This window comes from Diadema antillarum, unplaced genomic scaffold (assembly GCF_040938485.1).
Source record: "Diadema antillarum isolate AM-2024a unplaced genomic scaffold, OU_Dant_1.0 seq00001487_RagTag, whole genome shotgun sequence".
NCBI lineage: Eukaryota > Metazoa > Echinodermata > Echinoidea > Diadematoida > Diadematidae > Diadema > Diadema antillarum.
In genome coordinates, this window is record NW_027272226.1 from 386,509 (window position 1) to 409,574 (window position 23,066).

Below are 23,066 nucleotides of genomic sequence, written 5' to 3' on the forward strand. Positions count from 1 at the left end.
AAAATAATACACCCTCAATAGCCTAAAATAGATGGGCTGCCACGGTAAACAGAAACAAAAAAAAAAACATATTTAAATTCCTAATTTAGACAATCGGAACTTAAGCAATGAATATGCAACTAAAAACAAATCAAACATGCAGATTCTGAGAACAAGATGAGTGTAACATGTATACTTCGGCACAAGCAAATCCTTACCAAAAGTTTTGGCAATATCTTGACGACCTGGAATAAATACATGTTCAAGCAAAACAATTTAATGTGTTCAGTCCATTCCAAATATGAGTATTCCGTATCGCTTACCGGTCTGACAGTACAATCCACCGTACCCTGCGACGCATGTGCAGGTGTACCGGTTCACTTCATCTATGCAAGTTCCCCCGTTTTGACATGGGTTACTACTACACTCATCTTTTTCTGGAAAAAATAGAGAAGAGAAAAAAATGTTAATTATGATAGCAACATAATACAATAGGCTGTCTTCACACATCGCATTTCAAACATGTTAAGAATTTCAATGCGCTTCAAATACCATTTTCACCACGGTTGCTTAACCTGGAAGCATTGTTTCAAACCATCATTAATAATCATACTCCTGGCTGGAAAGCGCCAACGTGGACATTAATGTGCTTTGCTGTAGGGCAGAGTGGCGTGTCGAGGTCATAACGTATATGTATAAAGATATGTAATCATGTAGATTTGAACTCATATTCACTACCTAAATATGAAGAGTTTGTTCGCAAAAACCAATAAGTCCATACTTGCCAAATGGAGATATTTGCGATTTAAGGTCAAGACTAATGAAGAAAATAATAAGAACATTTTTGCTTCTTTTGATTATAACTTCAAAAATGTGCCATTAAATGTAGTGACCAATATATCATTTAAAAGGTATCATTTTGTACTTTATGACAGAGACCGTACTTCAAAATCTTCAAAAATGGACTGATCGGTTTTTGCGAACGAACTCCTCATATAGGTATTATATAGATTGTCATTACTTATATGATTAGAACGTCTATATCGAAGAAATTTGAGTGGGATAGATAACCATCGTCACCAACCATTTGAACTAAGGTTTTGGTCAAAGATCTAAGTTAGGTTGAAAATAAGCAATATGATGCAAGATATGTATACACACACATTGTATAATCTTGCACAAAAGGATATTTATGAAAATGCTAAAGATATAATGACATAATTCATGCAATATAGTCTTGCTCTTTGTTTTGTTCAAGTCCTATTGCTGTGCATGTTGCTGTTTTCTTTCTTTTTATCACGTGTTCTTTTAAACAGGTAATCGAAAATGGATATTGATAAAGGGAGCGAAAGAAGTAAGGAAATTAATTGTATCAATAAAATTACAAATCATCTTTCACAACCCCCAAAAAAGCCAGTATAAAGACTTTTCAGGGTAGTATTCTGGAGCTCAAAGGTAAAAAAATGTTGCAATGCTTTAGAGTTTAACTTGGTTTGAACGGAAATAAATGCATATATTTGCAGATGTTTGGATTTTTTTCAAGTAAGATATTTCATATTTTGAATTTGTATATGCATGATACATGCATCATTGTTTGACTCACTCTACCTGTTGCATAATAAAACTTAGATTGTGTCACCAGTTTTGTACAACTTAATACGCCAACCCTATAGAATAATCATAATCATAAACAGAACAAATGAATAGATAGGATAAATGACATGAATAAGTTCCCTTGTTTATCATTCGATTCCTATGAAAAAAACAAATAACAACAAGAATAATTGCAAAAAAACAAACAAACAACAAATATCAGAATTACCTGTTTCACACTGTGGTCCCTCGTATCCTGGCTGACACCGACAGGTAAACTGGTTGACCTGGTTTACACATATTCCGCCATTTTGGCATGGACTGCTTGCACACTCGTTGATATCTAACATCGTTGATGCCATCCCAAACAAAACAAAAAAGATGCCATCCCAAACAAACAAAAAAGAAAGAAAGAAAGAAATATAGTAATTGAAACCAATTCATTAAACTTCTATCTTGTTTGTTTGTTTGTCATACTCCTTCACCGTGACTATGTTAAGGGATGGTACCAATTCTGTTGAGATAGGGCTTCAGGATTCTATTTTTTTTTTTAATGTGTATTTTTTTAAACTTATTTTTCTTAGATAATGAGAAACCTCTTTGAAATAGGAAAGACTATTATTTGTAAGAGGAATTCAAAGATTATTTAATGAAAATTTGTTTTAAATTGGCTGTGATATCCAAAACAAGCAAATCCTAGTAACAGGTGGGACCCAACTTTTTTTTTTAGTGATCACTTTATTTTACTTTGTTTTGGATATTTCAGCCATTTCAAAACCAATTTTCATCAAATTAACATTGAATTCCTGTTAGAATTTCATAACGTTGTTTGTAAGTATCATGCAAAGAGTTAAAGGCTTAATCATCTCAACCAATAAAATACTATTCCTTTAATAGCGAGTCAGATCCGTTTCTGACACCAGCCCGCTAGAATGAAATGAAACGAATGAACAGCGCAGCAATTTTTTTTTTTTTTTTGGTAGGGCACAGTGCAGACACTTCCATTTTCACAGACATACATACTCACACACGCACACACACACACAGACATTGTAAAATATATGCAGAGTGAACGGAACATTATGGTCACGTTGAAATTGGTCTATGCAGCGTTGCACCATGCTTTGACTATTATGCACCTTATTGAAAATAATTATTATGTTTGTTATCATTATCATCTTTTATTATCATTACTCACTTACTTAGTCTGCGGAGAGAAATAGACCACTCACTGTGGTACCTACCGAGGGTTATTAACCAATAAATGATTTGTGGCATTTCTTTTAATGCTATATATCACGTGTTTTTCAGTCCGTTTTCGTTAAATAATTTAAAGCTGTCACTACTCATCAATCGCACGCGGGGCCATCAGCGAATAAATTTGCCACACGAACTGTGTACAGTGATTACTGCAACTACTATCAGAGCACGCATTAGTGTGTAGCCTGTACAGACACTTTTTAAGTACTTGATTTTAAAGTAATGATCTATCCATATACTTGTTAACCGATAACTATGAATCTGAAAATATGAAAGGTTATTTTATGATATGCTCCCCTTTTATAGAGAAAAAATGGCTAATATTCTTATTTATTGTGCATCATGTATAGATGATACTGTCTTTGCGAGCCAAAATCAGTCACTGATACTGTTGCATCATAATCATTGAATTACAGTAGTCCATTCGTGCATGATGCAAATAAGATTTAATCTTGATTGAACCCGTTTCGGGTGTGTTTAGGGTATATTTGGTAAATATTGAAATGGGAATGAATGTGATAAATGTGTACATGAAACCAAATAGAATGGAATAATGGAAACAAAGAGTGTTATCTTCTTACACACTGAACGTATTAAAGGATGATGTTTTAAGTAATGTCATCGCTAAATGTGATACTGTGGGACCAAACACATCTTGATACATTTGGGGCATGATAGTCTGGTCTCATTTGAATTCAATTCAATTCAATTTGATGCATTTCAATCCAATTCAGTTTAATTCAATTCAATTAGATTCAATTCAATTCATTTTAATCGTCCAATAAAAAAGAAACATTACAGTGAATTCAGTGCGGCATTTTTACATATAAATGACGAAACATAACAAATACAATATATACGTAGAGAGAGAAAGACACGAAATAGTACATGACAGATAAATGAATAATCGAACATGCCAGCGAAGTCTAACTGAACAGAACAATCGTATAAAAAACGTGGCATAAAACCGACTCAATCTTCATGATGTTAAAAACTCCAGAAACTTTATATGTTGCTACGTTCACAGTCTGAAACCCCTCCATCCATGTCAGCCTGCGATAAACTGAAACAACTCAAACCAACTCGCTTTAAAATACAATACAACAAACAAATTAACACTTACAAAAACAATATCAGTGATTATCATTACATAGATTTCTTTCTAAATTCCACCAATAATGCCAACCAATGCTTATTACTAGCACCAACACAGCGTAATGACAAAACTTCAAATGTGTCTGCAGTACTGTACCTATGTTACATCTTCCTCCTTCGTAACCCGTTCCTGTACAGTCGCAGTAATATTGATTAATACGGTCTTCACACACTCCACGATAGCAAGGGTAACTACTGCATTCGTTGATATCTGGAAGGAAAAAAAAATAGGATGACACAATGGAAACGATTGAACAATAGAAAACAAAGATTACATGATTGGGTGTGATTACGTGCTCGTGGGGTATATATATATATATATATATATATATATATATATTTATATATAATAAGCCTGAAACCCCATCTAGATAAAGTCTATAGCATTTATTTAAACGCACACGTGACTGTCATACATTCGAATGTATTCTATATATTTTGCATATGTTACGATGCCATAAGGGAAAAATCAGAAACGTTATCAGCCCTTTTCTTGTTCTCCCCTCAAAAATGTTTTGCAATAAACTTTGATCTTGCATTCATGTTAACTGTAGTGGCTGGAAGTGCTCAACTACAAAGAAGCTCATATATGTTTAATGTAATTACCTATTTCACAGTGCGTCCCTCGGAAACCAGGAACACACGTGCATGAATACCGATTGATCTCGTCTGAACACGATCCGCCATTTTGACACGGGTTGCTCGCACACTCGTCTGTATCTGTAGCGTGAGACAGAACAAGGCAATACGTTAAAGATAATAAAAAGTGCTGGTACCTCAAAAGTTTCCCTGAATTTCCTTGTCTTGGTTTGTGTTTCACGTTAAAGTACGTTGTCTGTGAGAATTACTCGCCCCAAAGTGCTCTCATGTCTTAGTAATCATGCAATAATGGTTTCGTACCAGAGCCGTCGCCGTACGGCGTCGATAAATATTGTACGAAACCACTGACTGCAATCAGCAGCCCCATACGCATAGCGTAATGGGGCTTCGCATTGTAGCATTCAGGATCATGACAGAATTAGTATCGCGGGTAAATGGCAACTTAAAATCCAAAAATTTCTTCGATTTGAAGACTTACCAATTAAGTTGAAGTATTGAAAACAGGCTTCGAACAACGTTTGGTTCTGCCAATAGTCCCTTTCTTTTCGAATTGATGACTGAATGTGACTCGGTCGAGAGGACCTTGGGAGAGCTACTACACTGACTACTACGGCCAGCGCATGCGCACACAAACATCTTATCCGTTGATGGATTTGAAATTTGTGCGCATGTGATGTCTTCGCATGCACTGGCTGTAGTATTCAGTGTATGGTAGCTCTCCCAAGGTCCTCTCGACCAAGTCACATTCAGTCATCAATTCGAACAGAAAGGGACTATAGGCAGAACCAAACGTTGCCCGAAGCCTGTTTTCAATACTTCACCTTAATTGGTAAGTCTTCAAATTGAAGAATTTTTGGGATTTTAAGTTGACATTTATCCTGCGATACTAAATTTGTCATGATCCTGAATGCTACAATGCGAAGCCCGATTACGCTATGCGTATGGGACTGCTGGTCGCTATGCGTATGGGGCTGCTGGTCGCAGTTAATTGCATGAAGACATGAGAGCACTTTGGGGCGAGTAAGTCTCACAGTATTAGTTATATGAAAGGCACTTTAACCTGAAACACAAACTAAGACAAGGAAATTCAAGGAAACTTTTGAGGTACCAAAACTTTTTATTATCTTTAAGGATATTCGCGTTGAACGAAACTTAGATATACTTTCTGAATAGTATAGCTGCTAACAGCAGCATCAAAAGCAACATGCTAAAATATGCTCAGGGAAGTGATGGTTGATCTCACTTGTGCCTCTCGAAACACGGAGGAGTCTTACGTAAACGAGGAATACCCAATACAAAGAAAGAACATATTGTGAAAACACATTCACAGCATAGCAAAAAATTGAATGATTCAAAGAGGTAGGTAGGTAGATATAGGTAGGTATTTATTTCCGTTAAAAACATGTACAAAATATATACAGTTTAAAACGGCTGGAAAGCCCATATTCAGCGGTGCTGCCATGGCACCACTGGTCTTCCATGGGGTCCAGTTACATAGTAATCAAACAAGGCTTTACAATATGCAAAAAGGCAGAATGATACATAGAGATAAAATTGGAAAGAGATTGAGAGAGAAAAAAAAAGAGAAACATTTCATAATGCAGGATAATCATATTGAAAATATCCAGTTGTTTTAAATGACTTGCTCAAAATGTTGATTTTACATATCTTCGGCAGAGTAACAAAACCGTTGCAAATACAGTTACGTTATTATCTTATTGGTTGTCCTTGAGGTCGATACACTCTGTGCCTCGTCGTATCATTACGGAAAAATGTACGCCCGGGAATCTTGTGACTGTCCGAGATGTGTCATTATTGTCTATTCTGCAACAGTGTCTAACAGAATTCAATACAGAATCTCTGCAGATGATATTGTGATTGTATAGAACGGCAAGATGCTTTAAAGGTTAGTTGCACGTTCACTATTTTGTGATGCCCTTGAATCGATAGAGGATCACACTGATGCTAGTAAAGAAGACTTTAAGGCCAGTTAAAGCTGGGCTTAGAAACAAACATAGTAAGGTCCAATAAGCACAACAGTAAAAACAAAAATAGAAAATCGGACTTTAATGTAGGAAGTGGTATGACATTCAAGGATTAAAGGGTTTTTGCAAAATAGCACCCAGACAGTTTATATAAACATGCAAATGAGGAGCTTATGATATCATCACCTCAATGTTGTCCAAATGAATGACGAAAAATCAGGGTTTTTTTTTGGTTTTTTTTTGCTTAACCATAAATGAACAAAACTTTTAGGAATTTATGTACAAACTACATGGCAAATATTGCAAGACAATGACATTATCAACTCGGTACTTCTATATTTATACTCTGTTCATGAACTGTTTGTGTGAAAACAAAAACTCAACTTTTTATAATTCAGAACTTTAACAATATCGTTACCCGATTTTGATGAAAATTTCACTGTTGTGTTTAGAAGAAAATGGTACTCTTTCTTTTCCAACTAGCTTTTTACTGGTCTGGAGTTCTCTTTAACAATCGAATAAAGTTAAGTGTGCATGTCTTGTTCTACGATGCACCAGGATTTTTTTTTTTTTTTTTATTGCGTGCCTTTGTTAAGATGGTCCCCGCCGGTGGTGCAAAAATTAGATTCTTACCTGTTTGGCACTGTAAGCCCTCATATCCAGGCAGACATGAACAGGTGTACATGTTAATGGCTTCATGACAAGTTCCTCCATGTTGACATGGGTTGCTGGCACACTCCAAGATTTCTAAAAGTAATATGAATATTGCGGTGTTACCATTATAGCTAAGAATAAGATATGATTAAAAAAAATCACCAACAATTACTAAAATTTGACGTCATAATAATCACACTGATTATCATCATTATACGTTTAGCATCTCATCAAAAAGATACAAAAATAAAACTTTAAAAAAATGGTGGCGAAAAAAGGCAAACTTAGTGTCCTAGACCAGCGCCTCCCATGCCATGTCAAAAACTGGCGACCCTACACAATTGGACTTTGTAAAATGAGAGACGGTAATATTAAAAGTGAGAGTCGTATATAAAAGGGAAGGGAAAGATCACACGACATATTGAAATATGACAACACAAAATGATGCGGTAGCAAGTTTTTTTTACTAAAAACGCAAAAGATAGATAAATATATATGAATAAACATAGAGAGAGAAAGAGAGAGAGAGAGAGGGAGCGAGAGAGAGAGGACTAATTGCTCGTTTTCGTATTCTAACTGTCGGTAGAATCATCTTTACAGCTTCATATTAATCATAGAAAAATGACATAATTTCACCAAAATCCCTTGTATCAAAAATGTGAAGATCTATTGACTGAGGTCAGAATATTTTGGGATTTTACGGAGAAAAACATTGTTTGATAGTCGTAATTGAATTCACCAAATCAAAATAATTTCAATCTAGAATCATAGCAATCTTTGACGTTTATTTCAGGGCATAAACGTCGAATATAACACCTTCTCTTCTACCTACATAACGTACTGCCTACCATCATGAGATTGTCAACAAGAATTATCATAGGAGTAACACAAAATACTTTTTCTGTCCTGACATAGGATAAAAGCAGTACAAATGATTATAAACCCCGCAAAAGAAAAATACAGTATGTCGAAGTTGAGACACCAAATATCACTTTCACTACGTCCTTATCTTCCCAACGGGAAGAAAAAGTTCAGTACAGCGATATGCTACAGTTCCCGGCATAACAGCCAGTACAAAATTGTTAAAGAGACTTTCGCACTACTATATGAGAAGGCCTTGATCAGATCTCCTGGTGAACTCATAACGTGGGCTAACCATCGAATTGGCAAATTCCATGCCATGGTTACATTCACAATGTTCTCTGACCTCTAGATTGGATGCAAAAATTAATTCACCCATCTCTGACCCATGCAAACAATTACAGTCAGACCGCTGCCGCAGCACGTATACTAATGAGCCGATCCGGCAAGATTTATTCAGAATCTCGTTGACGATCTTTGCGTTCGGAAGGTGTCACGTACGTGCGAGATTTTGCGAGAGTTTGACGGGGCTATGGTTTTCACAGTGTAGCGACTTGCACATACATTCATCATGCCTACAAGTCACGGTAAGTTATTTTCCAGATTTTGATCTTTATTTTTGATACAAAATTTGCGTATAATATCGGTTCTTATCATGACGATATAATCAGTTGAATTTGCTTAGATTTTACCTGCTTTTCACGGAAGATTTTGTCGTCTAAAGTTCGTTTTTGGTTCCTGACCGGATTACACTGATTTTGGCTTTTTCGTAGAGAGGAAACTTAGATGCTCATCATATATTGGAGTCAAGGAGCAAAAGCATGATTTAAATACTAGTTTATACTAGTTTTTGCTCCACACAAAGTGTACAGTGGCGCGAAAGAGTGTAATTTCGGCGACTGGCTCGCGCTGTACCAAGCTTTTATCTTCTAGCTTCTGTACGAAGCACAGAACTACACGCATGCCTGTATGCAAGCATGCGCTATGCACGCACGTGGCATGAAACCGTAGCAGCGTAATGACGTAATGCAAGCGCTGAATGCAAGCGCTGTCCAATGAGAGAGCTTACTCTTGAGATTGCACGGTTTCAAGCTTGACCAGCACTGACATCGATGTATATTTTACTGGTTCCTGACCAGATTAAGTAACAAATTGTCAAGATATTTACATGGATACACAGATTAAGAGATGGACTACCAAATAATGCATTTTCACTGCGACGCAAGGTGAATTTGGTATTCTTTTGACGTCTTGAACGTGTACTACACGAATTACTTTTTTTCATAATTTTTCAAGCTCAAATTACGCTAAGATATTTTTTATTTACAATAATTTGAGTAACATGTGACGATAGCTTACATATTTTCCTTGAATTTGATATCAAATTTGTGATTACAAGGTGTATTTTTGTTCCCGAAAGCCCAAGGACAAAATCCCCTTCCGCAGCTTATTACGTATGCAAGTCTCGAGCAGGTTTGCATACGAGTTGAACAAATACTAGTACGAGCAAATTATCGGGTGCTGCTTTCTGACAGATTAAATGCACCTGCAGACCCTAGGGACGGACTTTAATCGCGTAATTCTGGCTATCAGCAAAAACGTTGGTTACGAAATGAACGCCCTTGGCTGCCGCTTGACAGGAAGTTGGAATTATAAAATCATTATTACCGTAAATGATACAGGGCCAGGTACATTAACGGCTCATGGACATTAAAACACAGCCACTACACCTGTATTCTCACTTCACACAAACAGTAGACCTACACAGGTATAGAAATTGGTTTGAAAAACAAAATCCATAGAGAGAGTTGTCTTTGACTTACATTACTGTTTGTGTGTTGTTGTTTCTGTAACTTGTGTTTGTTTTAAACTGTTTACCTGTTTCACAGTAAGTGCCTTCATATCCACGCACGCATGCGCAGATATATCGATTCACTCCGTCCATACACGTCGCACCGTTTTGACAAGGCTGGCTTTTGCATTCATCGACATCTGTATACATGAGAATAGATAAAGAGATGTGTGTCACGTCAAAGATTGTGTAACATGAACAGTGAAAGTAAAAACATAAGATAAAATAGGAAATTAGAAAATGATAAGATCAGAAATGATAAATGAATACCATTCATTACGTAACGCACGCTTTGTGACGTACGATTTGCCATAATATGGAAAATCGTACGTAAAATATTGTCAGCACACTAGGATGATTACATTCGTATTTGTGTAGGCCTAATCAACGATTAGACATACACACACACACACACACCACGCACACACATATATAACTATAAATATCACAGAGAATCCAACCCAAAGCACATTCTGATCTGGAGATTCTGCCGCCTGAAACCCCTTGCAAACGGGAGACCCAAGTTGATGTGTGCGAAGCGCGAAGTTCCTAGAGTTCTAGATGCTCTCTCGTGCTATATAAGGCTTATTTCTTCAACATACGATAGCAATAAGTAAGAAATCCTTTCCAACGGGAGACACAGAGCCAGGGAGGGAGAAATTAACTCTCAAGCGGGAGAACGGGAGATTTTGCAAAAATGGGTTTTCGGCGGGAGATCTCCTGTCGAAATCGGGAGAGTTGGAGTCTCTGATATCAGAGAGGGAGAGAGAGGGGGGGGGGTAAGAAAAACCTTAGAAGATAATAGGGAGCTTTAGATTTTAGACGCGCGGACGTTCAGAGGGAAAAAAAAAACATGTTCTGAGCGTGCGCAGAAGCGCGCGTCAAGTCGATCTATTTTTAGCTTGCGTCGCCTGAGTTTTTCAGTACGCGTACTGTGCTACAATTTTCACGTCCGCACAGTTTGCAACGTAGAGAAATACTTCATGCACCGATCATATGGAGGCGCGATTTTATTTTTTATACGTTGCGTCCCAGCGTAATCTAAAGCTACTTTTCTACACGGCGCAGGGGAGAGGAGAACGTCCAGCGCACTCGTCCGCGCGTCAAAATCTAAAGCTCCCTAATGATGACATAAACGAGCATATCCGAACTAAAAAATCAAATGATATATCTTTTTACTTGAATTGCAATTCTTCCCGACGAATCCGAGCCCACACTGGCATTCATACCCATCGATCGTCTCAATGCATGTTCCGTTATTACGGCAGGGTGTGTTTAGACAGGCTGAAAGACAATGGTTTAATCATAAGTTAAAGGTACAAAAACAAGAAAATCTGAATTATTACGAAATCATAGATAAAATCAAATCAAACATTTTTATTCATTCTTAAATATAACGATATATTTTTCATACTGTACAATTGTATTTTGCAAAAATTTTACGACTGTGCTACAGATGTGTAGACAGGCGTTTGGTGTACTTTGTAAGATAGGGCCTACTATCTTAAGCTTTAAGCTTTTATAAAGAAGCTGGACACTGTAAGGGGAAAGATTACTTTATTCTTCAGTTGCAGCGAGCGTGTAAGTCCAGTCGTCTGTATGATTTAAGGGAACCAGATTTTCAGTGTAGGAGACTATTTTCTCAGGTTCCATTATCTAAATCGGCTATGTGGGCTTATACATCTTATACGGGCGTGGTGGGTTCTAAAGTCAAGGCTCACCAGGTCTCGCGCAGTACATCATCTGACCGCTTTGCTCTTCTTCTGGCAGCTGTCTTACACGGTGCCCCGCCGGTACGCGCTTCGGGAGAAGTTGGAAGTGCTTTCCGCTGGGCTTGTGGTATTGGCTCGGACAAATGATCTTCGACATTCCGGGACAGACATCTGGTATTGCAATTGATCCTATATGATGAAATATGTCAGAGTTAAAATGTGTAACATGGTTTTTTTTATGGCATATACTCGAAACAAGGTGGTAGTATGCGAGCATGGGACTAACAAGTGATCATGTCATGCATGTTTCTGGCCTCCGATACCATAGTGTCTACTTAAAATTGAAAATATCATATTGATTACATCCGTAGCAAGGTTGTTATGAGTTTATCTAATTTCTTCGCAAAGCAAAATCATTTTGGAATTCTCATTTTGACAAAAAAAAAAGTTATATCACACGATTATTAAATCTCATTTTGGTTATTCTTCTGTATGGACCAATGCTAACAAGTCCCATCTGAATATGCTTTTCATTGTACAGAAAAGAGCTTCGATAATTGTTATTCTAAATACTGATATATTTGCACGAAGTGATGAATTATACAACCAGTCAGGAATCGAACCTCTTCAAAGGAGATGGAAAAAATGAATCGTATTCTTCTGTTTGAAGGTGTCCATCACATGCACTGCGCCTTAATACTTTGCCAATCGAATATGCATGCAAACTCCACAATACTCTCTTCGAAATACATTATGTAGTATATTTTTGCCAAAACCAAATACAAATTTTAAACGGAACAGATTTTTTTTTAATATTCTAGTGCAATGTTATTAAATAATCTAACGTATGATATTCGATTGAGTGATACAATCTGTATTTTTAAGCAGAATATTAGAAGACACGATTTGTTTTGAGGCTGCATTTTAAATATACATATCTTTTGTAGTTATTATATACATTGATTAGTATTCATATCATGAATGATCATTTGAATACTCTGGCAGAGAATTCAATTTATCTAGGGACACTTTCCATGCTTTTGAAGTGAGCAAGTAAGCGTGTATTTATTATGTTGAGTTCATTTATTCGTATTTTTTTTTGGTATAGTTATTTATGTAATTTGTACTTGTATTGTATTTTTTATGTGGACCCCTTTGAAAATCAGTTTTGTGCTGAAAGGGCTATCCACCATGTGAATAGAAATAAATGATAATGATAATAATGATAAAACAAAATTCATGGAAGATTCATTTAATTTGAAATCTCGAAGACCAAAGAAAAAGCAACCAAAAGTTGATCCTCTTATTTGGTTGATTTTTTTTTTAAATCGGCAGTGAACTTTGCATGTAGACATGCCCATTGGGCGTAAACACAGTGTTGGAGAAGCGTCATAATTCGAAATGTTCCCTTACTTTGAACTTGATAATGTCAGAATATCGGTCTCTATTTGCCTTTTTTTAAGTATACTAATCGAATGTCTCGGATCAATTATCGATATCCACTGCAGTGACCTTTTGACGTCTGGGGGCGTTGACCATTTTGACATGACCATGGGTCGTACATGACTCTGTGATTGTGTCATAGTATTTCATACAGGGAGGGAGAAATTTAAGATATCCAGGCAGAAGACACACACGCGCGCACGCATACACGCACAGTGAGAAACGACAGCAAACTTATAACCACAAGAAAAGTTGACGTCGCCTCTTCATAGGATCTTCTTAAGGATCTAACTTCAGGTATCCAAACTTAATCACTGGACGATGAATCTAAAATAATTTCAGGCTGTATATTCATGTTAACGCTACACTGTATGAATATAATATTCACACACACACACACACACACACACACACACGCAATACCAGAGACTCACTAAAGCACAATGGCTAACCAGATCATGTGTTGACTTCCAACGTTTCACAGGATTTAGCATTCTAATCAAAACACGCAAACCGACGTAATTATAATCTGTTTGTTCTGTGTGTGTGTATGTGTGGGTGCCTGTGTTTGTTTGTGTTCTGACCTGCAAACGTACTATTGCGATGCCCTTGAATTAAACGCTTGCAGTTTTACACTTTATTAGATAATATCTCTGTCGCACTGTTTCCTAGAAAACGGCAGTGAAGAGATGAAATTATTGTACTTACCTTGAATACCTCTGATGGTCCAGAAAAATACTACTTCAAAGATTGGGAACTGTTAAAAGGACGAAATAGAAAAGCAAAATAGAAAATGTAATTGCTGAATAGAGATCTATCTAAAAAAGTAATTGGTCATGATGTATTTTGTTCTATGCTTATATATCAAAAACAGGGGATTAAAAGCTGCCAGCGTTCTAAAGCAGAAGTCCCAATAATGCACCTGTACACTCAACAATTATTTCGTTGAATATTGTTATCTAATTCTGTGAATTCCAATATTACAGGGATTGTCTTGCTTCTGTATAAATGGGATCCTGATAATCTTACTTTTTTTTACCACCTACTGGGATGCCCGTTACCAATCAATACCAAAATAAAACAACATTATTAGATATAAATGTACACTGCATATAAACCCGTAACATAACGCAGTTTAATATTTTCAACTGCACTGTCGTACATCGTAATGATACAGTGGCACATTGATAATTTTCATCGCCAGTGGAAAGAGAAAATATCAATGAAAAAGTATAATGATTATTGCTATTACTGTATTTCTCCTCGTATGATATGCATGTCATTCATGATTATATTTTTTTTTTCTCAAATGAAAAATCCAACGGGGAAAAAGCAAATGCAATGGAACTCCAACTAAAAACAGAGAGTGAGAAATGAACACAAACAACAGTATTACTGGACTGCATGATCCAAAGATATGACATGGTATAGCTCGTGTTATTTAGATGAACGTTATACACTCAATCGTGATTATGACTGCTCTCATCAAAAGGGAGAAATTGTGAAACAAAGAGACAAACAAAAGCTTTAGATATCGCGGTGACCAGTTTTTTCAGCTTTATTGTGAATGCATTTCGGGCAAACTCGGCTGGGATAATAAAGGGTGACAGTGTATCTGAAAGAATAACAATTTTCGTACTACATTGCAATGTATGTGTTTGAAGTGCAAATTTGATTAAGGAGAGCGTTTTCACTTTCTTAAAAAAGGTGGTTCTGTTTTAGCATCAAATTACTTTCATTTTTTGGACTCATTTCGTTTTTTAGAGAGTGCTTAAATAGCGATTGACAATCAAAATTAGGTTTGATATTTGGGCACAAATCGTGAATAGATATGCGTTTATACATACGTTGTCCCCATTGCGGTTGTCATGGGGATTTTGACTTTTTACACACCTGAAAAGATCCTAGTATATGCTCTCATGTCCGTTTCTATACAAGTAGCATCCCAACATGAGTTATACTGTATTACATTTTTTATTTTTTTTTTCGGTAAGGATCATGGAGTTATTGTATTGATGTAAAGTTAAATTTCTCCACCTGCGTGGGTATAGCCTAACATTTTTTCCTCTTTTGGATCTGAAATTAAACATGACGTATCTTTGCAATTTTTCGGGATCTGAAATTAAACATGACGTATCTTTGCAATTTTTAGGAATCACAATTGAGTATCTGAATATAAGAACGACCCAAGTCCATGGAAGACCATTTCGAGTAAACTTTAAAAAATTTCATATCTTTTTTATTTGTCCAATAATATTGTATTTAACTGTGATGGGAAGGCAAAATTGTATATACAAATTAGAACATATATTATTATGACAATTCACATTTACATTAATTGTGGAGAGGCCATTTTGTGTAATGGACTTGGGTCGTTCTTTGAATCATATGGACTCGGGTCGTTCTTTGAATCATATACATGATATTCTGCTGTAGAAATGAGAGAAGGACGAGAGAGGGCGCTATAATATGAATGTTAGAATGACCCAAGTCCTTCATTTTTACATTCATATAAGGCTCATTCATTTTAGGCACTTCCGGGGTTAATTAGGCTTTATCATTTATACACAAGATCAGTCCTTGCATAAGCTACAATTTCCCATGCCAAACTGAATTTGGCCAAAAATTGGACTTGGGTCGTTCTTACATTTTTTTTTTTTTGATAGATACTTTATTGTCTGCAAATCATTATACGTAAGTTAGATAATCATGAAGATGCAGGAAATATACAAAGTAAATTCAACGCAGAGTCGTTTGACTTGCATAAACTACGATATATATAAGTACATAATCATGAACATGTAGGAAACATATACAATAGATTTAACACAGTCTTTTGACTTGCATAAACAACGAAAAGAAAAAGATATAATATACAGCATGCATGTCTATGCAGCAGTGATAAGAATAACATTTATAGTTAAGAAACGATTATGCAGAGGGCCGCCATTATAAGCATTGCTAGTAAAGATGGCCGGCCCGAGGAAAAGATAGGGACGTACTAGATTCGTAACAATACAAATTCTGCTGCGAAGATAGCAGGGGAAAATAAACTCTGGTGTGTGATGGTGGTGGTGGTGAATATGCGTGCATGTGCTTGAAGGTGCACAAGGGCAGATAGGCTGGAATTTAGAATAATAGAATTGGTTTGCAGGAAGAGGGGACGATATGCGCTGTTGCTATCGGGAGACCAACATTAGTCATATAATTTATTTGTTTTTAGTTCGTATTTGAAGTATACTGTAATAAAATGTGCTTCTTTAAGTTTGCTTTAAATGAAAACAAGGAGGCACACTGTTTCAACTCCTCAGGAAGAGTGTTCCATGTATATATCCAGACCTTGATGTCTAATCGACTTTTGAGCAAGTAAAAGCTTCGGATTACTTAAATGAAAATCATGGGAACGACGGGTAGGGTATGAGTGAATATGGTCATTGGTTACTAGGGTATTATGAAAAAATGGTAATAAATTTCGAGTGTGTTTGTATAGTAATATGGCAGTTAGGTGTAGATGTATATCATGGGCCTTCAAAGTTTTTAGGCGATAAAATAAGGGATCAGTGTGAGCCAAAAAAAAAAAATCGAATGTGTGCATATACGAAGAGCCTTTTTCTGGAGAAGAAAAATTGTGTTCAATTTAGTTTTGCTACAGTTGCCCCATATACTATTGCAGTACATTACATATTGTAAAAATAAGCTGTTATATAACATGATTAAAGTTTCATCATTAATTAAGTATTTCATTCTTCTTAAAACACCAGTTGCTTTAGATATTGCTGTTGTAATATTCTGAACATGAGTATTCCACGTTAGATTGCTATCTAGGGTCACACCTAGGAACTTGGTTGAATGTTTCTCAGCAATGTTTATATCATCAATAAAAATACTTTGAGGAAGGGTGGGTTGGGATTGAAACGTATAAAAGTGTATAAAATATGTCCTATCAATATTCAATGAAAGCTTATTACTTATATTCAGGTCTTCAATTGATAATTGATTGATTTTGAAAAATCACATAGATATCATACGCAATAAGACTCAAACAAAAAATATTGGGATACTTGGTCGACTTAAATCTCTAATAACAACCGTTGTTCTTAAAATGATATACAATGCAATTATTGCATGCTTTGTAAAATATGGTCTTTGCGTCTTTCACTCTGTGGTTGTGCTGCAATCTGAATGAAGGGTTTGTTTGCAAAAACCGATAAGTCCATTTTTGAAGATTTTGAAGTACGGTCCCTGTCATAAAGTACAAAATAATACCTTTTAAATGATATATTGGTCACTACATATAAAGGTACATTTTTGAAGTTATGGTCAAAAGAAGCAAACATTTTCTTATTATTCTCTTTATTTTTCTTGAACTTTAATGACAAATATTGGCAAATATTGGCAAATATTGGCAAATATGGACTTGTCGGTTTTTGCAAACAAACTCTTCAAATATATAATGAGACAGACCTTTTAAACTTCAGAAACGTGCAATCAGGGTTATTAACTATTAAACTTATTTAGCCCTCACTTCACTAATCTTTCATATCTAAAAGATTTTAACGTTGCATAATAGAAATAAACATATTTTAGGTAATCATATGTTTGTATGTCATAGAAAGCTTTTACCAAATTACTGCTGCATTATTTGACTTTAAATTGCCATATTCATTCATACCATACTAGAAACGAGGAGAATTTTCACATGCCAAAAGTAAGAACAACGTTATATCAAAAATCTGTGTTTCATCAAGGTCCGCTTATATGGAATTCAATGCCAGATGATATTCGTAAAGTTGTCACTTTTAATGTATTCAAACGTAAACTTAAGGGGAGTTTATACAAAGTTATCATTCCTAACTTCTTGATACGCATGGCTGGCATTATTTCATCTAATGATTATAACTCACTTTGTGTTTGTACTGTCTTCGTAATGTAATGTAGTGTTTTATGTATCATTGCTGTAATTCTTTTTGTTTTGTTATTACATCTGTATATTTGCTCATCTCTCGTTGTCTGAAAATATGAAAATGATTACCATCAAATGCATTTTTACTGAGTATCTGATTCGGCCAGATTTTAAGGAATTTTTTTAATTCCTCGTTGAAGGAATCCCTTCAGCTTTATGTATTCCATAGATCCGTCTTTACTCTGTGCTTGTCATGATTGTTAATCATTGTCATTCTCTGTTGTTGTTGTTTTTTATGCTGAACAAAAATAAATTCAATTCAATTCAATTCTTATTTTATCTACATTGCAATGTGTGTCGGTTTGGTAAAGATTGGTTACAACTGCTCTATCACGTTGATGTGACAGCGACGCTGCAATGATTAATAGTTAAAGTTTATCTCGGTTTTAGGGTGCATTAATTTGTTGTTATTCCTTTTAATGTAATCAATATGCATTTGTCGATCATCGCACCAATGACAGCTTAGGACCAGTATATGATTGACTGTTGCGATACTCCCGCCATGTCCTTCTTTTGAAGTCACATAATGTAACCGAATGAATTTAATTTTGGAATGTGTTTCGTAAGCGTTCTCTTGAGGCATCGATTTTACTGCGTGCTAGTATTTCATACGTGCTCTCGTCCTCGCAGTTACAATTTCTTCCGCTGGAAAGCAGCTCGACAGTGTATCACTTTTGAAGACGCTTGGCTAATTGTCTCTGTGGGCTTTCGCCCTTGGTGATTGCATCAAAATGATTTAGGCTTTTCTTTCTCTCTCTCCCTCTCTCTCTCCCTCTTTTCCCTGTTTTTTGTTCCCCTTTTTCTCACTTTCGCTTTCTTTCTTTTTTCTATTCCCTACTTTCCCTGTTTCCCGCACTCTTTGTAGTTGTAAGCTTTTCACCCCCTTATTTCCCCTTTTCCTCAGAGGTACTCATATATACAAGCATAGTCTTTTGAGTGGGTACCTCCACCTTATTTTTTTCCTCGCATTGTGTATATTATAGAGTGCATGTACTTTTTTTTTTGTACTGATCATGTAGACATGAATATGTTGTTAATCCTGTCTGGTTATGTATATTTCATTACTCGCATGTCAAATTTATAATAACCGATTCTTGTACATTATGTTCGAAAAAAAAAAGTGAAAATAAAGTTTGAATTGAATTGAATTGAATGTGTAAGGACAAGCTGCACACGGGTGCCTGAAGTGGACAGTTGTACAATTAATACGTAAACCAGAATTTTAAGTTAAATTTCTTCCAATTTACCGTTGTTATTCTTTTTTGTGGCAAATCTTCTGTTTCTAATATCACTTTCATAAACATAAGTTGCGGATGATATTCGCGTTGTTAATGCCACTTGTTCGTTAAATTGGAGCATGACCACAGTAATGCACATAATTTCGACAATGCATTATCCATATGACCTCCAAATATACGCATGGAGTTTGCGAAGATTAGATTCTAAAGTATAAGGCGAATCATTTCCAAGGTGTGGTCGAGAAGTCTTTTCCCCCCTTACGGGGAAGCATTACGTCATAGGAGGGGCGTGTGCTGTTTCTATGACGATTATCCGTCTTATTAGGACGGGCAATTCAAAAAGAACAAGAAATTAAACCAAAAAGGAGTGCGGAATATTTCCAGAGTTTGATGAGAAGGCAATCTTTATTGTATTGTCCGACTTTTTTCTTTATAGGCCGACAATTCAGCGATGAGTTTAACTTTGATATTAACGGACTATAAGAATTTTTGCTGTTGTGATTGTTGTTTTTTTTTTATTGTAACGTTCAGTTCAATTTAATTTGATTCAACTCCACTCACGTTATTCATAATCATTACCAAAAAAAAAAATATAAACAGTTTAAAATTTGTTGGGGAGTTCACAGAAAAGGCTAATGTGAACACTGCATGACAATGTCATGCGTAATTTCCGGTTATAGAGTACTACATGCTTACCACCCACAAATAATATGCAAAATGCCGTTGACAAAAGGCATAAATAAAAAAGGATAGCCAACATTCAAGTAAAGCTAGATTAGATTGGTCATTTCTGGAAACATCCAATCATTGTTGTCTGTACATTACTCAGAATACCATACTATTCTTACGGCTTCTGTATTCCGTTTCCTTTTCACAAACACCGACTACTCGGGGCCTACAGCCAAACAAGCTTGCTTTCATGTAGGTCCCATCATACTTCTCTTTGTTCAACCCCATTCGATTTCGACTAGTTATCATTTCAATTGATGTGATATTACCATGTATATGGTTCGGTTGTTTGTTTGTTTGTTTGTTTGTTTGTTTTGTTTGTTTTTTGTTTTGTTTTGTTTGTTTTTTGTGTTGTTGTTGTTGTTGTTTTTTTTTTGGGGGGGGGGGGTTGCACATTGTTTACAAGGTAAAAGAACCTGTATCATTATTTCTGATGTGACATTCATGCGCGAGAAGTATGAAAATAAATGAAATGAAATGAAACGAAATGAAAGAGACGTGGTCTCAACAGAAGACGGGCAGTATTGTACGTAATACCGTTTTGCGACCAATATATACTCGGAAGTGCCGTTAGTCAATAGATTTCGAAATTAATCTTGCAAAGTAGGTTTCTGTATGATAATGCGCGTGGTGTTAGATACAACAAGTGCGTGCTCTATCCTGCAAAATCCTGAATTATTCATCAACAAATATAGAATCACCACGAGTCCCATGTTCTATCTCCGAGGGTACCGGCCGAAGTGATATAGAACTGCATAAGGGATAATTTAGTTTGGATTCATCGTCCAATACTGGTCCATCACTAGAGCATACACTAATGTAATAAAAAGACCCCTCGTTCTATATGTGACCGTGCACCTCAAAACGAACATAAAGTCGCACACAATGATTTTGTGTGAGGACTGAAAATAAGTAAAATGGGTCAACCTAACCGAACTTGACTTTTTCATATTTTCTGAAAGAGCGGGTCTTCTTTTACATTATGCTAAAATTTGGTATCATAAAACGGGCAGGAAAGTGTGTTTTTTTAGCAGTTTATCTCGAACAGTTTTGGTAGAATAGTGTGATTAGGTGTGTCTTTAGAATCCTTTTTTTATTTCTGAAAAACCTTGTCCACACTCTTCGCTTTCAACTCTAATAGCTTTTGAAAGGATAGTGCTACTGCTTTGAAAGTTGGCATTAATCACGGACAGAATGTATTAATGAGGCATGCTTAATTTCAGATTAATCTAATAATCTCTTCATTGTTGTTACTCTGGTGGTTTACTTCCTGTTTTTTGTCCCATTCATCGCACAGCCAGCACGGTTTGGTAAAGATTAAGCGCTTGAATAGACACTGTACTTCAGAGCCTCTTTTCTCAGTTCACACTTTTCCCGAGAGTGTGCTTTCTTTCCCATATTTAGATAGGTTAGGAGAGTCCATCTTATTTGAGTTATACATCATTTTAAAGCTTAAAGTCTGTTCTTTCACAATATGGTCTTAACTAAAAATTAATGTCTGGCGACTTTTTGTTTGTTTTGAGGTGCAGGGTCACATATGCACTTTTCGTATGCAATATATGCCCTATACCAGATGCACTTCTGATCCCTTCTATCTGTTGTAAGATACAAAAGTGTGTTGCATTTAAGACAAAATTAACTCCAAATTCATATGTCAAACTTTGAACACCAAAAAATTGAAAATGAACGCTTGGAGCATCCAAATTTCAATGGAATCTTGAATGACTTATCTCTTATTTACACAATCAATTAATCGATTGATAATATGTAAGCCCTTTGTGTGGCATATGTCACTGAGTGTAATTCGCTTCATGAAGGCCTTAAATTTATTCAAATTCATGACATTCTTCCGCCGAGGTACTTTTTCTTATAATGCAAGTGATTTAAAAATTGCCCTACCTTAAACATCAAGTATATCAAAATTTGAGTAGTACCCATGATAAAAAAATAAAATAAATCATAGGCGTTGTAGGATTCGAACCGGCTGGTTCTAATCCTTTATACCAGCAAGTGTTGGTATTAATCCTACAACGTTGATCAATTCAGGGTTTATAATATGCCTCGATGTTGGGCAATTATTTGTCAATCAGTTGCGTCTTGCGTTTGTACCTTTTCCTTTCAATGTCTCTTATAGTTCTCTCTCTCTCTCTCTCTCTCTCTCTCTCTCTCTTTCTTTCTCTCATGGTCCTGAGGGACTAATTTTATTCAAGTGATAAGCTTTCCAATATGTCTCTAAGATTTATGTCTGCTAAGATTTATCCCTTGCAGTTGTATTCTCCCTGCAAATGCTATATATTGAAGAAATATGAATCCATTTCCATTATTTTCTAGAATCATCAGCAGTTCTCTTACGAATAAATCGTAAAATTTATTTCATCAAGTTTAAGTTCTTTTCCACGGCATAATCCGTGTTATATTGAACGCAATTCAACACTAAAAGGTTAAAATGATATTCGCTCGCTTTGTTTCTAGTATAGCAATTATGATAAAATTGAATCAATATGCATTTCCCAATACCCGTTATCTTTCAAGCGCCTACATGCTTCGTTTGCATCGTGTTTTATTGAGTTATATTAGGACATTATAAATTTGAAATGACTTCGTACATCACTGTGAATTAAAGAACTCGGCATAGTACTTTGCGTGACTCGTCATGCATTGGATCTTGTTTATACAAACAGAGTAATTATCCTCGATTACTTCGCGGTAGACGCGATGATGCATAAGGTTATAAGTGCAAACTCAAGGTCTTGACCATAGAGGGTTTTCTTTTTTCACCTCAAGTTATCGGTAATCGCGTTGTGTCGGCCTGGAGACAACAAATTTGTCTGTTGCTAAAGAGATGTGCAAATACAATATCGTAACATCGCAGTTTTCACGGTTAGGCTCAAAGAGTATTCCTCCATCTAATCATGGATATCCAATCACCTAATGGACCTTTATTAGATTCTTCTCTTCACCCGATGACGTCACAAGATTGACGTCGGCTAAAAGAAAAAAAAGCAAATACCAAACAGAAACAAAGAGAAACAAAGCTGCTGC

The 23,066-nt window shown here is 35.9% G+C and overlaps 1 protein-coding gene across 1 annotated transcript in view; it reads right to left on the bottom strand.

The window, feature by feature from the left end:
- LOC139709998 (uncharacterized) overlaps positions 1–11,808 on the bottom strand; it is an 84,505-nt gene extending 72,697 nt beyond the window's left edge. The window contains exons 1-6 of the mRNA XM_071621950.1: positions 11,661–11,808; positions 9,966–10,079; positions 7,206–7,319; positions 4,594–4,707; positions 1,802–1,915; positions 303–416 (exon numbers count right to left, since the gene is read on the bottom strand). Coding sequence (XP_071478051.1) covers positions 303–416; positions 1,802–1,915; positions 4,594–4,707; positions 7,206–7,319; positions 9,966–10,079; positions 11,661–11,808 — 718 coding nt within the window. The remainder of the gene's footprint in view (positions 1–302; positions 417–1,801; positions 1,916–4,593; positions 4,708–7,205; positions 7,320–9,965; positions 10,080–11,660) is intronic.
- Between the last annotated feature and the right edge of the window lie 11,258 nt (positions 11,809–23,066).